Genomic DNA, 16,103 nt, shown 5'->3' with positions numbered 1-16,103 from the left:
GAACAAGTCTATTTGTCTAGTACACAAGAATATCTCCAGAACAGATGCTTCTATTTCTATGGCAACTATGACAACATACACAAATTTTAACAAGACTCAAAATATTTTTGTGCAAGTTACCAGGAAAAGATTTAACTTCTTGATTACATGTTCAGAAGTTTCCACTAGCTCTTAAATCTTGAGATTTCAATCTCCGAGAACAACCATTTACCACACACAACAGAATGAGTACAACAGACAAGTTATTTTAGAAATTATTTAATTTACAAATGCATACACTGCTTCTTAAAACAATCACGGTGCAAAATCTTACCAACTCTCAGTTGGCTGCACTGATGTAAATTGCCTTTTTAGCTTCATTTACACGAGGAAGTCAATTTCTCCAGTAATGCTTCTACTCCTTTTACATTTTTATTCTGCTTCAACTTTGGGACAAGCTTTTTCAATCCATTTTTGACTGTATTTGCCACTTCTTGATCGGCGCTCCGGAGAAGGCTACAAGAAACAGGAAAAAAACCAAAGATATCAAAGGTCAGCATGTAGGTCATAGGAAAAGCAGCTGTCTGTGTAAGGAAACAGTAACTATTTAGGAAGAATATAGTTCAGGGCAGATTCTATCACGTCCAATTAGAAAATTACGTAAAACTTTCCAGAAAGCGTGAAACACCAAGTGAGAACTCAACCAATACAGGACAAATGAGACTGGAAGGAACTGCAGATCCCTACTCAAAGCAGGTTCAAACGTTGGGTCAGACCAGGCTGCTCAGGGCTTCACTCAGTCCAGGCCTGAAATTCCCCAACGCAGGAGACAGCCCAACCCGTCTGGGTCCCAGCCCCACTGCTGGGCTGATCTCATGGGGAAAACGCTTCTCCTTATCTCCAGCCTGAGCCTCTTGTGTTTCAGCTTGTGCCTGTGCTGCTGCCTCTCGCCCTCCAGCCACCCACGCACTGCTGTGAAGAGCCCAGCTCTCCTCCATCCCCGCCAGTGCCAGGGACGCCCCCAAAGCTGTCCCTTCTCCCAGCTGAACCAGCCCTGGTCCCACACCCTCTCCTCCCAGGCCAAGGGATGCAGCCCAGGACTGTGTTGGTCACCCTCCATTAACTCGCTCCAGTTGTTGATACCTTTCTTGTAATGGGAGTCCTAACACTGGATGCAGTGAAGTACATCTAATACACATCAAGTACTTTTCACTATTGTACTTCCGTGCTTCATTTAGCGCAGAACTACGGAGCCTTACCAATTCTGTTCTTTTTTAGATATTACTTTTGGAAAACAAACCAGCTTTCCCAGGTAACTTTTCTTCCCTGAAAACAAGGAAATTCATCGCAACCTGTAAAATACTGTTAGGAAAGAAAAAGCTTCTGCACTATCCAGATCAACCTAGGCAATGATTGTCCTTCTCCCCTTCCTTCGGGTAACAGTGAAATATTTTTGGATTATAATACAAAATCAGTAGAGGTGATGGCACACCTAATTTGCTACTTCAAAATGATGAGTGACCACTGCCTAAAAAACTTAAAGTCTTGTACAGCCAATGTGTGCAATCCAGAACAGAATTACAAGTTGCACTGGCATACAAATAAACTAGGATTGGAAGCAAACTGTAACACCTGTGTACCGGTACCAAGCAGGCTGCATGATACTACAAGCCTTTACAATCCCTAGGATCCAAACCATTCCCAGATTTGCAGCTACCTAAAAGCTTGTTTCTTGCCTACTTTTTAAACAAGGATTAGACAAGGCAAGCTGAACTGAGTAAGACAGAAAAGGAATTAATGTAGCTTAAGGCGAGATTTAAATTTTGTCTCCTTAGGACTCGAAATCCTGTGCAGGATGGCAACACTATAGACAGTAAAGCATGGGATGCCCATCTGACAAGACCACTATTTTCAGCTACTTTATTCCTAGATTTATTTCTATGACTATGACTAACAACTTCTAGCAGCAACTTCTGTTACACTTTTCGCCATGACAGTACTATTTAATCAAGAGGCCTTCTTTAAAACTGAATTCAACACAGGTGAGTGATATTTTTTCAGCTTTTCTGTGAGTCATGTATCCCTGATAACAGCAAGAAAGTCAAGAGTACTGACAACGGATGTGCTAAACACGTTGGTACTTAACATGAAGAGATTCACAGGGTTCTGCACCAGGGACAAAGAGCATACAAAGCAGCAAGCCACTCTGGACTGCATTTTATATATTTCTAAAAATTAATTTCATCTACCAACAGCTATACATGTAAAGCTGCTTTCAAACTCTTGGTATCCATAGATATTTCAAGATACGGTATTTTTAATATATCATCTACATGTCTGATAATACAGCTAAAAGACCAACTTTTTTTTTTTTTTTAATTATTATTCTGAAAGTTCTTCTAAGATCTGGTAAGGAGGCACCTCTGTATTTTGTGCATATAAAATATATGCACATATAAAATATATTGACAGGTTACAGAAATGACATATGGAAATCAATAAGTCATTTGGTGAAGTATGTTTTTATCCATTTTCTACCCTGATGTAACACATCATTGACAAATTCAAAAATACCGAGGAGAGGTCAGATGTAGAAACGTAAACAGACCCACATTCATGACAGTCAAGTACTTACAACACTTTATTGACACTAAGTTGGATTGTAATGTCTGCAAAGAGCTCTCTCATTACCTTAGGACTCTTCACGCTTGTACTAGATCAGAACCAGGCCCCAGATTTTTGTATAAAAATCAAATTAAAAGCAAGTAAGGCAATGAAAGGAGATGGTCCAGAGGATACCAGGTAACTAAGCGATCAAGCACATGCAATGAACTGCTCATAACTGGTGAATAAGCTTTAATGACTAGAAAGCCAAAAACCTTCAAATGGACTGACTGGGTAATTCTGAGTTTCAGATCTGCACATAAGTGACAGATGGCTTCCATAAGCCAGCAAAACAAAAATCAATCATAGCTTCATGGAGAACTGGTAGCATCTGAAAATTACCTCTGTGTGACGGGTCTGAGCTCCTTTATGATAAAAGCAGTATCTGAATATTTTTTTTTTTAAATGAGAACGTTTTTTAAAACTCAACAATTATTTTATGTAAAAAAATATTGCAGTTATCTATACCAGTTTAAATTAAATTTATCATTACTCTATGATTTAGGTAACGTCTCGATTTCAATGCATGCCATTAAACAAAGATGAGATTAATTACTACGTGTTAGCCAGGTAAGCAGGTGTCACATGAAATGGAACAAAAGCAGCTGGTTATGTTTGTGTGTTCTCAGCTATCTAAACAAAAGGGTGTCATGCCTAAAGAGTCATCACAAGAAGTTCAAACTATAAAGGATTCAGATTTAATTAAAATTTAGGAAAATCCCTAAAAACAAAATTCCAGCAAACACACACACTCCTCCTCCGTACTTTTATCCCTCTTTCCTATTAGGCGAGTTTCAGTATTGGTGAAAAATGTTCGACTGACAATCTGGGAGATAAGCTCCTGCTTGGTAACAAAGCACACTTGTCGAAGCCCCACCCTGTAGTGCCATGAGTAATAGCAGGGAGATAGGACTGACATTCCTCACAGACTTTTCCATAAAATACACCCTGGTTTTTGCTAATAAGCAATTACTAGTTTCCTGTTTTTTTCTGTAAGTCTTCAAAACCTATTAAAAGACTGTTGTCACGGTGACAGCCAAACAGTTATTAAAGTGTTATATATGGAAAAAATTCCACTAATTTACTTTGCAACTTTATTTGGACAATCAAAATAGCTTAGTACATAAACCAGCAACACCCCATGTTAAATGAATCTCCTCAGCCTTGACTTAGAGAAAAAAAGTCCAAGCGTTAACACACTGTCAGTGAGCAAGCCTTTATAACAAACCTCTACTGAACATCTGTGTGCAGGATCAGATAACTTAAAGGCATTAGATGCATTCATTGAATTCTAAAGGCCTGTTATGAGAGGCAAAGAAAAAGTGTTATAATTTTAGCAGCTGAACAATCATAACAGTCAGATCCATATGACTATTATGATGTTGCATAAACCGGTTTTGTATCTGGATTGCAACTACTCTACTACTAATAATTTTTTTCACTAGTGCTCTGCATGATGATGACTAAACGAAGTTAGAATTAAACTCAGATTAACTAACAGTGATAACAGCTTTTGATTCACCTTGCAAAAGAGCATGAACGTCAAAGGAGCCTCACTCTAAAGTCATAAAGAAGAGAGATGGAAAGCAAACAACAAGGAGTGTAAAGTAACTTTAGGAGAGGGAGAAATGGGAAAAAACGGGAGAAGAGGCTTTTATTTTTCAAAATCATGTTGTCTGTCTGAGTTGTTTGCTGATATTGGCTCAGTGTAAGTCTTTACGAGGAGCCACCAGTGCAATGCTGACCCAGCAGTTCCAGAACACAGACCACATACTTTGGGCTAAAGACAAATCGTTGGGTTTCTATGACCTGACGCTGATAGGTAGTTACAAAGTGAAAACAGCAATGATTAACACAGCTGTTTGCATTTGATAACACAAAATGTTAATGTTAATCCTGTGGGGTCTTTTTGATCTCACTAGTTGCACGGTTCACTGCTTCAAAGTCGTGAGCCAGTTAGCTCATCGTAAGCCTCTGCATGGTCTATTCTTTTGTATGGTCTATTCCAAACACTTTTATACTTCAGTGTAAGGCATACTTAGGCTCCATAATTAAAGCATCAACACAAAGCAGTAAGTTACAAAAAAAACCAAAACAAACAAAAAAAAAAAATCTGGATTCTTGCACGCTGCCAGCAGTCACAGCTATTTCAGAGTTACGTATTTTAACGTAGCTATTTGTGGAGTGCTCTTTTGAGAATTTTGTGCTTGTAAAACAAGACATGGTAGGCACAATTTTAAAAATAAATTTGATTTTTAATCTTAAGATTTTCCAACATTGAGCTACTTCCTAGTACTGCAAAAGCCTGAGCTCAAGGAACAACCTATGGAAACTCTGGTTTGAATTTTTCCAATAGCCTGTTCCATCACAGACTTAACAGTGGCATGAAAGACAGTACACATTAAGCAAAAAAAGGCATTTTGCTGGTAGAAATTTCAACTGATGTTCTCTCAGCTGTTCAAGAAATTAACACTGGAACCTAATCAGAAATAGCCACGTGCCTTACATACCAACAAAGAATAATGGCACCTCGATTTACTTCTGCCCAGGTCTTCATATTCTCAATACCAACATGTTCCACCAATGTTCTTCCAAAGCAAACTGTAAAATGTGGAAAACAGGTAGGGGGAAGAAAAAAAATTAGACAGTATCTTTATACAAAGATGCCCATTAAAAGTTCTCTGCAGTTGTGATTTAATCAAATAGTTTTTAGCCACCAAGAATTCACACAGTTTTGCTCTCACTACTCAATACAATGAATACCTTTATAGATGTTTGACTACTTCCCAGTATTGCTTAAAATTAGTTAGACAATAGCAGCACTGTGTGACAGTTTACTAGTACAAAGCAGTCAAACTTGCTGTTTCTTTTTTAAAAGGGTGTCAAAGGCTATTCATGTCTTAAAGAAGGCATCCACTCCAAAGAAAGAACTTGGTAAGAATGACACCAACACAAGAGATAACTATATGCAATAAACTAATACATACTGAAAAATGCTACATTTTTAAGCATCTGACTCTATAACTGAAGAAACAGAATTTGTACAGATGAAGTTACTTAAAACTTTAGAGCTAATCCATTTTGATGCATGAAAACCACTAGGAACCTCGTTTCTTTCAACCGTGCTGATGCTACAGGGCTCTATTTCTTCAGTAGCTTTGAAAGCTTAAGCTGACTTGCAGATTCATTACACTAATGGCATATGCAAAAGAAAGAACCTAGACTGACCTCAAGTCCCCAGCTGAATTTGAAGAACTAAACTTCAGGAAAACTGCTCTTACAACTTGTAAGCTGAGCAAACTTATCAGTAAGCAATCAAAAAAATCCCACCCAAACCCGACAAACTCCAGTCTTCACACAAACACTGAAACTATTTTTCACTGTCACTTTAGATCACAATTCCATCTGAAGAACAGGTCAGTTTTTATTCAACTTGTTCCCTACGTGGTAACAATTTGGTTCCTTTTTTTTTTTTTTTTTTTAAATGCCAATTCGATAAATTCAGAGCAACAATTCCAAATGGTGCACTTTTTGGAGGAAAACAAAGAAACCAAAGGGAACAGCTTGTGTTTAAAATGGGAATTGCACAATGTTAGCAGAAATAAATCCAGATAACTATCATCATCTCAGTTATGCTAGTCTCTGAAAGACAGTCATATAAAACTTCCCCATTGCACAGTTTTAATCACCCACTCGAGAGGCAGCAAAACAGCCTCCTTTTCGGAAACATTTAATGAAGCCCAAGTAACTCTTACTTTTAAAGGAAAAAGGTATCATGTAGTAAGAAGAAGAAGAGAAGAAAAAAAGAAGTTTAACAAGGTCTGGTAATTCTACAAAGAGAAAAGCCCCCTGCAGACAGAGAAGTCCCCTCCAGATTCTACTATGCCACCCCTACCTCCTTTCATTTTTTGAGATTTTTGTATGAGAAAATGTAATCTCTATTAGGATATGGTGATTCACACAACAAGATTTTACAGTTATGTAATAAAGTAAGTTTAAAAGCTAAATTAAGATGAGAACATCTGTGCCCAATCTCTGCCTTCCGGGATATAAAATAGCAAAGATGTCCTATTTTTGTGCATGAATTATCGTAATAACAGTTATAAAGCATTAACTCAGCAGCGCTAATGAACACAGTTAAGATTACAGTTTGGCTCACAAACAGTAATGAAACAAGTCTTCCTGATAGAAAGACTTCACTTTTTCTATTATTATTATTCTATTATTATTCTATTTTTCTATTTAAATTGCTGTGTAATTTAGCAAAGCTATCAAGACATTTTAAGCACAAAAATGAACCTTGTCCCAAATACGTAGTAAACCCCTGAGGAAAAAAAACAGAGCAGTACTTTCTTTGCAGAAAAAGCAAACGTATGCTTGGCATTCTGTTCATATAACAGCTCACAACAGCAAAAAGTTAGAAGAAATAATCTTAGAGGATATGTTAAATTTTCTACATATTAGTATATTCAAAGAAATAAATGCAGCAATCTTATTTTAGTTGAAATAACTGATTACTCTGAAGTCGTAATTTGATCAAATAAAGCTGAATTTCCAACATACCTTCTTTTCCACTCTCTCTCATTTTTTCATCTTGCTCTATTAACCATTTCAAAACTAGATGACCTGCTGGATGCTCTGCAATGTGAAGCTTTAAAGGAAAAAAAAAAAAAACAAAACCAAACCATATTATTTAATGATGATGTTTCAAAACGCAGTTACGTGTCTGTCCACAAATATTCCTGCTTGATTTATCCACTCTGCCCTCGGATACCACATCACACTGATCCATTTAGTCATCACCTATGCAAATATCAACAAGTTTGATCTGAATACTTATTTAAACCGTCCAGTTTATTTTTTACGACCTTCCTTGTAACATCTGACTTTCAGTAATATAAACCATATAAACCAATGTTTCATCCACCCCTCCAAGGACTTCATGTTCAGCAGGGCAGAATCTCTTAGTCTAGCTGCCTCTACAAGAACTTCCAGACTTCCCACATTTTCAGACTTGAAAATTCAATACAGTATGGTTCACAGAAAATCACAGAAAACATGAGCAGTTCATGTAAAATTCTGTAAAATGCGTATCTTAAAGAAGGGGAAAGACAGAGCAAATTCAGCACAACTACAAAAATCTGGAAGGCATCTATCTTAAATACAGTGTCCACAACATTTTTTGTTTTCTAGTCTACAGACACATATTCGACTGAGCTTAACTCAAAAAAATCGGGGAGGAGCACATTTTGAAGAGAAGGTCATACTGTAAAGATAAACAGCTATTATCTAAGATCTTTCCTTGCATGGAGATACGCATACCTAAAAGCTAAGAAACATTCTCAGTGTAAACAGTCAAATGAACTATAAAAATTTACTAACTGCTTGATTGCATAGTGATAACATTAAAAGAGAGACCGTGTAATGTGATTGTCAGCTACCTTCCCACAAAGTGTTTAAAGCAGTTCTGAAGATTCAAGACCATGAAGTACCTTGCTCTACAACTCAGATGAAATGCTGGCTCAAGCCTTCATTGCTCCAGATGCAACAATAATAAACTATGAAAGGAAAATGTCAGAAAACAGAGACCATGTCCAATGTATGAGTGCTATCAGGGCAGTACGTTGACATCTTATGTAAAGGAAAAAGTGAGCAGACTTAATTTTAGTAATACAAAACAAGCAAACGCTCTGCAAGATCTCAGCACCTTGTCCTCTGTTACATTACCTGCCCATCACGGCCACCTGGAACCAGCTCTTCCGCTGCTAAATTAGCAATTGCATCTAGTGCAGGCTGGATGTCACCAAGAGCTGTTCTTAAGATGTCAGCAACCAAGACAAAGGTAGCTTTGTCTATCACTACTTCTTGGGTATGTTCTTGCAAATACTTTAGCAAAGGTGAGGAAATGGCTTCCAGGAGTTCATGGCGGCGGAGTTCAGTATTCTTCTTACTGGTGAAAGAGACAGCACATTACTGTAGAAGACTTGCTCTGTATACACATCAAGCAACAAGAAATTCAGAATACATATGCTATTTGAGACAGCTATAAATTATTGGAAGATCAACATAAAGCATTATTCTTCTCTCTGTTTCACATACAATTAAACACACGTTGCACACATTTTAAGAACACGTGGAGTGAGAAAGCGTATAGTGTTTAAAGCTGACTGCCAGTAAACCTCAGTTTTTTGTTAACAAAGATAATTTAACGTGTTTGTTTTCTATTCATTCTGTTATCTCAACTACTAAGATGTATTTCTTAAACAGCTCTCTCACCACCTAAAATCGCTCCTTCTTCAAAAGCTGAATAGCATCAGTGTCAATACCAGAGACTGAATTCAAATTAACAATTTCCATTTTTATTGCTAGATTTTGAGACACACTTTTATGCAAATCAAAACACTAATAATGCATCTTAAAAATTTTCTGCTATGCCAAATTCGATACATGAGTTTAAACAAAGAACGCATCACAATTTCTGCCCTTTTCAAAGGGGGTAAACTGCTGATCACCAATACATTTCTGGTCTCCAATTATCATATACAAACTTTAAACCAAGAATGCAAAAATAAGGACTACAGATTAACGTATCTAGTAATACTTATGTATTATTTATATATATTTACATTACATATTACGAAGAAAAGCTGGAATTAAATGAATCATGACAAAGTGTTGCGTGAACTCTTCTGGACTCTAGGGAAAACAACTTGACCTTCATATCTAAGTTACCTATAGGCATTTCCATCTCCCTGTTGCAGAAGCTTGATGATTTCTGGAACAAAATGTGCAGGGTCTCTAGGACTTAGCAGATACAACAAGACCTTCTTTCCATATTTATTGTTTATTATATTGGGCAAAGAAGCATTTATTTCCTGTAAAAGTAAACAAACAGCAACAAAACATTAATGAAATAATAGTTTTGAGCCATCAGTAATTACTGATTACCTTTCAAATGCAAAGCTTAGGAAATAAGCTGTGACTATGAATAAGAATTCAAATGAGTAAGATTCATATCTGCCTGTGCAATTAAATAAAAAGAATCTGATCAGAATGAAAGTTTGGAGAAGTGAGAAAAATAAAAAAAACACTAAAGTTTAAAATGTGTTCATCAGATGCATCAATGTCACTGATTAGAAAATACTACAAAAGCACAGGATTTGTTTTCACTGATACATACAAGTACAAAGAACACCACATGTTCTAGTATGTCATACGCTGTACAAATATAACCTCAGTACAAGTCATAACCTCAGCAGACCAGACATACAAAGGATCACCTACCACATCACCTACGAGTAATCACTGATACCATGCTGACCTTCAAGGGAGTGTACATAAGTACCCAGACAGCAAGGACAGTCCATGTGTCGTGGTTTAACCTGGCAGGCAGCCAAATACCACGCAGCCGCTCACTCACTCCCCCCACCCCTCAGCAGGACGGGGAGAGAATCGGAAGGGTAGGAGTGAGAAAAACTCGTGGGTTGAGATAAAGACAGTTTAATAGAACAGAAAAAAAAGGAAAATAATAATGATAATGATAAAATATACAAAATGAGTGATGCACAATACAATTGCTCACCACCTGCGCTGACCGATAACCAAGTAGCGATCGGTACTTCCTGGATCACACCTACCATTCGTATACTGAGCATGACGTCACACGGTATGGAATACCCCATTAGCCAGCTGGGCTGGCTGTCCTGATTATGTTCCCTCCCATCTCGTGTACTCAGCTCAGTCAGTAGGCATGGGAGCTGTCCTTGGACTAGGAGGGCACTTAGCAACAACTGAAAACATCAGTGTGTTATCAACATTCTTCTCCTACTAAATCCAAAACACAGCACTAGGAAGAAATTTAACCCTATCCCAGCCGAAACCAGGACACCACGGGAAGGAAAAGTCTGTCTTAAACTGATCACAGAACATTCACCAAGAAAAATTAAGTTTCAATAATAGAATAAAGCTGACTTCTGGTGGGAGTATTATTTGCAGTTTATTTGAGCACTAACAGAAAACACTGGGCATTTCCCAGAGGTTAGTCGTTGTCTAGGAGTAACCACTTTGTAAACTACAGAGTGGGCACCTCATACACTTGTGCACTAACACAGCTGAGGAAGAAACGCATTAATATGCAGGGGAGTTTTCCTGCTTATAGAAGCATGCTGCTATATTCAGGTGGAAGCACCTATATTAGCCCATCTGTTTGTACTCAAATTTTTGTCAGCTTCTCAACAAATGCCCTTTCACACAGCAACATGCATTTTGTGCAAGTTCCAAGTACCACTGGAGAATCCTGAATACCATCCAGATACTCTTGACCATTATGATAATCCATTCCTGGCAACTTTTAATATACACGTAAAATTTACGATTATCAAAGCAAAGGAGGGCTGTACAGAACTCTGGGCATTTTCAGCATATTTTGCAGGCCATAGCCCTTAAAACCCCTTTCTTCCACCATGAAAATCCTTCCAGCAACAGCTAGAAAAAGGTAAATAGAACAATTTAAACCAATGTCACCCTTTATTAATATGGGGCCTGGTTGGTTGTCTTTGAGGGCAAGAGAAACAGAGGAAGGTGGTTGGAAGCTGGCAAGAAATGGTAAGACAAAGTCCTTATTTTGCTTAAACCTAGGTGAAAATGAGTTTTGGTAAACTGAGATGAACATCAGTTTGATGCAGCACTGTAATTATGAATAAAAACCTATTACTGTAACCTTCACCCTTTAGGCATAGGAAAAAAAATCTTTTCTGAGGAAACAAAAGCTCCAACCAAAACCACGTTGTGTCTTCTTAGCATGTACATTCAGATTCAGCTGTATGTGAAGTTCATTTATCAATTAAATAGATGACAAAGGTGCTGAAGTATTTCAAAACTTAAAACAGGTAAAGAAAATATTTAGTTAGTACAAATAAACACAAAAATCATCTGCACTTCGAAATCAATCTATAACACAGCCATTTTGCATAAAAGATAATAGACACATTTTTCTTTAAATCCTCCAAAAGTGTATTTCCCCCACTGATTCTATGATTCCAAAGAATTACAGAATTTGGTCACTTTCAGTGGCAGAACTGTGAGAAAGTACCAGAAGAAATTCTGAATGACACAGACATGCTGTCCTTCGTTGGTAACGTCTCCCTAGCACTGCCTGCTTGGAGTCCTCATGGAAGAGAGGGATTTCCCACTAAAACCTGCCCGAACCCTGACACATGCTAAGCTCACAATCTGCAGTTGCCCTCATATATGAAGGTTTAAAGGACCATACATATTCTTTGGTTCTGGATTAAGAAGACTCCGTGGAGCTGACAGATGAGAAGGACAGACTTTCCTCAAAGGATTTAAAGAGCTTAAAACCTTCCCTTACCTACAAATTCCCAACCATTCTGCCAATCCAAATAAGTGACCAGTTTTAAAAGACTTGCCCAAACACTGCTTTTTCTCCCCCCCAAAATCTTTATTATTTTCCTTATGTTCCTTAAGCTAAATTTTAGTATGGACAGAATGATAATCAGTATAAGCTGTTTTAGAAGTCTAACTGCTCTTTAAGATAATTTTAAGGGTTGGATTCTTTTATAAAGTATGCTTCAATGCTTGATTTCTAGATGCTTCGACCTCACCCTCTGCTACTAGTTTTCATTCACCACCTGAAGGGCTGGTTTTGATCTTACAGGATTTTTTTTTTCCTTTTCCCTGACATCCTTTCCCTGTTCCTGACCTGATATAAACTCAGATGGGCCAATTCTGTATGTGTGAAAGCCACTTCTTAATCTCCTTTACTCTTCTGTCCAGACTGATGCAGTAGGATGACCAAACAGTAAACACTCCATTATCTTTGATCTCAGATGGTGGAAAAACACAGATGATTCAGGAATTAAGTGATACCCTCAGCTAAAGCCAAACAGTATCTGAACTAATAAACCCTCCAGAAAGGGTGCACAAGAGTGCTTGTAATATAGTACAGGAACGCCTCAATGATCTCGTACCGACAGCTCTGATCTGTCAGGGCTTATTTGCTTGGAACGTGCCCAGAAGTTGTTACATTGCAGACTGGACTCTGGAAACAAAAGCCCGGTGTGATTACAGCTAATACATCCAAGAAACAAAAGCCACCTCCACGCTGGGATGCTTTCATCTCTCCACACCTATCAGAGAGGCACAGACTTAGGGCCAAATCTCCATGCTAGGGTACAAAAACGCAATTACCCCTATCCAAAGTTGCTCAATGGAAGAACTGCTCATATTTTTTAAAGCAAGGCTCATCATAACCACTTTCTCCTCATATTCCTCCTCCACATACAGAGTATTTGCCTCATCTTTACCTCCCTGCCACTGCCTCTCAACTCATCAGTCCTGAAAGCTATAGCATGAATACTACTATAAGCACATTACAACCTATACATCAATGTTAATTATCCTGCTTGCATGAAAAGTAATTGTGCACTATGAAGTCTCTTTTATCAGTGTGAATACATAACTTCACGGTAATTTACAGATTAAAACATCTTAGAAGTTATAAAATTTGCATGTAAACATAATTTTATGTATAAACACTTTATGAAACCCTATTAAATAATTTTTGGAAGGAAGGTGGGGAAAGGGGACATTCCAAAAGGAAGCAGATGCAGACTAGATTATACTACCCTTACTGTTCATTCTGCAATTCCATATAGTTGAAGTAAAACAGCTAGAGTGCTCTCATATTTCAGACATCTATCTGTATCCATTTTGGAAACAAGATAAAAATATTACATGGATTTTATCCAGAATGTTAATTGTCATTTAATTATCAACATATTAAGTAAAAATGTCAAGTTTTGAGAATTAATGAGAGCTAATGGTTTCAGCATCCAACCAAAAGTCTGTGAGTACTTTTTCTTGTTTGAAGACATGGTATACTATATTCAGGCCTGTTGCCATGTTCCTGAAAGTTTACTATAGTTTATCTTGAAGTATCTCTTTCCAAGATGCTACTTCTGCAAAGAAAAGAGCTAAATGTGCTAAACAACTTTTTCTACAATAATAAGTTTGCACAATAAGGACATTCTAGGCACGGATATTCTGGACAGTTTAGTAAAATGAGTAAGATGACATCCTCATTCTGAAGTTTTCCATCAATTTAACCCCTTGAAATACTAGCAGAGCTCAAACTTCTATGACAAAAACATTGACTTCAAAGAGATTCCAGTTATCCATTAGCCAGAATGAACACGCACAAAAAAGGTAATTTTCAGAAAGCACTGAATCTAGCTTAAAAACTAATTCAAATAAATAACTAAAGAGAACATATGAAAGTGCTGACATCTTCTAAGAAAAAAAAAAATCTCGATACACAAGTATAATGAAACAGAACAGGCGGAAAGGAATTAAATGGTTTGAAAAAAGCAGATGGATTCCTACTCTAATCCTCCTATACACTGACAAACACACTGACACTATTTAGTATACTATTTTAGGAAAAACTCAATTACTTACCGATATAATTAACTGTTTCACAAGTTTAGTGTCATCGATGCAATCAAATGCTGCCAGCAAGACCAGATGAGAAAATTCACCCTGCAAAAATGAGACATCAGAAACCACATGCAGTCAAGCTCTGTAAGTACACTAATTGACTTAGAATCAACTTTTCTGAGAGTTTGTCTCAAACACGACACAACATGAACCACAAGCAAATTCTGTCTGTCATGGAACGAGAGAAGCCCAACATTTAGGCTCCCTCTGAAAGCAAGGCTTGTTAGGAGAAGCATGTTGTTAAAATAATGGTAGATTAAGTTGATCTGCCATTATAAATTGATATATACTGCTTTATCACATCTGAGCTATTAGCCTAATCCTATTATTTAATCATAATTTGAAATCATGGGATTTGCCTTGCAGGAGCATTACATACAGATTTTATTTCCACAGTGGATTTGCTTAAAACAGATAAATCACGTACAGTCTTTTCGGAGACTGTGTCTCTGCAATGAGCCATATGGTCTCTACTGCATTGCCAGAGAGCAGTCTCTAGCATGTTCAAAAGGGCACAACCCAATTCACTTGTATGTCAGTAAGACTCTATGTCAAGGTGAAGCCAGACCTTCAGTGTTCCAGTGCTGTTTTAGCTATTATTTACCCACTGTCTCATATTTCTATATAATACATATTTTATAAAATATAACAACTCATTTATTCTGGTAGTAGAAGTACAAGACAATCCACTGTGGTGCAGGAAGAAAGTGGTTTTTTGTACCATTAATAAATATCTAAGGTTAGACGGTTATCTTTATCCCATCCTTTTAAAATTTCTATTTCTGTGTATGTTTTATAATGTATACTACTACAGTAGTACATGTACATTTATATATAAATATACATATATTGGGGATGCATACTCAGGGTTGTGTGATCAAAAAAGTTTGGAGACCACTGATTGAGACCACGTCAACTATTAGTAAACAGAACAATACAGCAATCAGGAAGGGAAGAAGTTTAAAAAGCTTTTCTTCACAGTTGCACTTTTGCCCAGCACTATGAAATCTAGTTGCGACTGTTACTCTGTTACTGTACTGATGCTGCAGCTTCCAAACATACATGTTACTCAGAAAAAAATTAAATACAGATTTCTTCCATTGTATGTCACTTCAGCATTAATTCATTCTGAAGCTTCCTGACTTAAAAAGTTATTGAGCATCTTATAAGAAAGATGCACATTCAAATGGCCTTTCCAATGACATCTCCAACACATCTTAAATTTTGTTCCTCTTCTGTACACGTTATTTTACTCCCAACCAATGAGAATGAACCAACGAGCCATATGAAGATGCAATATAAAGTTGGGCTCAAAAAAATTGTAGAAAAAAGATTTAGTACTTACAATTAACTCAGTTACTTTACAGAAGGATAGTACTACATGTAGTGCCCACAATGAAGCTTCTCAGTATGTCTCTAAATATTCCATAAAGTTCAATATATTTAATATTATCTAGTACATCACCACTATTTTAAACCTACTTTTATTACGATCTCGTAGTTGTTTCCAGTACCAAAGCACATTGTAATTAGCCTCTATCAAATCACTTGTGTTTCAGAGACTACGAAATAAATGGTTAATGAACACTCACCGTTGCTATCTTTTCAATATACGTCTTCATAGTTTTCACAATAACTTTTCTGTCCTACCCAAAAGGAAACAAGAAACTCGAATGAGCCTATAATGGCAGTGATTCTGAATAACTAAATTGTTATTTATACCTCCAAAAAGATAAACTTCAATTTGCTTACTAAAGCAAAGGCTATTTGCCAAAGTCTCACATTTGTCAACACTAGAAACAGTGTGAAGAATTAAACCTAACTGTGAAAGACTCAATCCCAGGGAGTTCTGTGATATGTTTACAAGATCTGCCCGCAAATGGGAGATGCCTAAAAGGGCAGCTTGGAGGGAAAAAAACCCAAAACCCAAAGCACCACCTATG

The 16,103-nt window shown here is 37.1% G+C and overlaps 1 protein-coding gene across 6 annotated transcripts in view; it reads right to left on the bottom strand.

Annotated features, from left to right (window-relative positions):
* Window positions 1–242: 242 nt before the first annotated feature.
* The window catches only part of PUM3 (pumilio RNA binding family member 3), a 28,319-nt gene continuing 12,458 nt past the window's right edge, over window positions 243–16,103 (bottom strand). For 5 of the 6 annotated variants that reach the window (XM_075138088.1, XM_075138087.1, XM_075138089.1 and 2 more), the window contains 7 exons: window positions 15,753–15,806; window positions 14,122–14,202; window positions 9,376–9,518; window positions 8,371–8,593; window positions 7,207–7,294; window positions 5,154–5,244; window positions 243–495 (listed from right to left, as the gene is read on the bottom strand). In XM_075138088.1, the coding sequence (XP_074994189.1) occupies window positions 357–495; window positions 5,154–5,244; window positions 7,207–7,294; window positions 8,371–8,593; window positions 9,376–9,518; window positions 14,122–14,202; window positions 15,753–15,806 (819 nt within the window). In that variant the 3' untranslated portion in view covers window positions 243–356. Of the gene's footprint in view, window positions 496–5,153; window positions 5,245–7,206; window positions 7,295–8,135; window positions 8,202–8,370; window positions 8,594–9,375; window positions 9,519–14,121; window positions 14,203–15,752; window positions 15,807–16,103 lie in introns of those variants that run through there. The other variant, XR_012671057.1, reaches the window with a different exon arrangement.

Source organism: Calonectris borealis, chromosome Z (genome assembly GCF_964195595.1).
Source record: "Calonectris borealis chromosome Z, bCalBor7.hap1.2, whole genome shotgun sequence".
In the NCBI taxonomy this organism is placed as follows: domain Eukaryota; kingdom Metazoa; phylum Chordata; class Aves; order Procellariiformes; family Procellariidae; genus Calonectris; species Calonectris borealis.
This window is presented reverse-complemented; position numbering and strand designations above follow the sequence as displayed.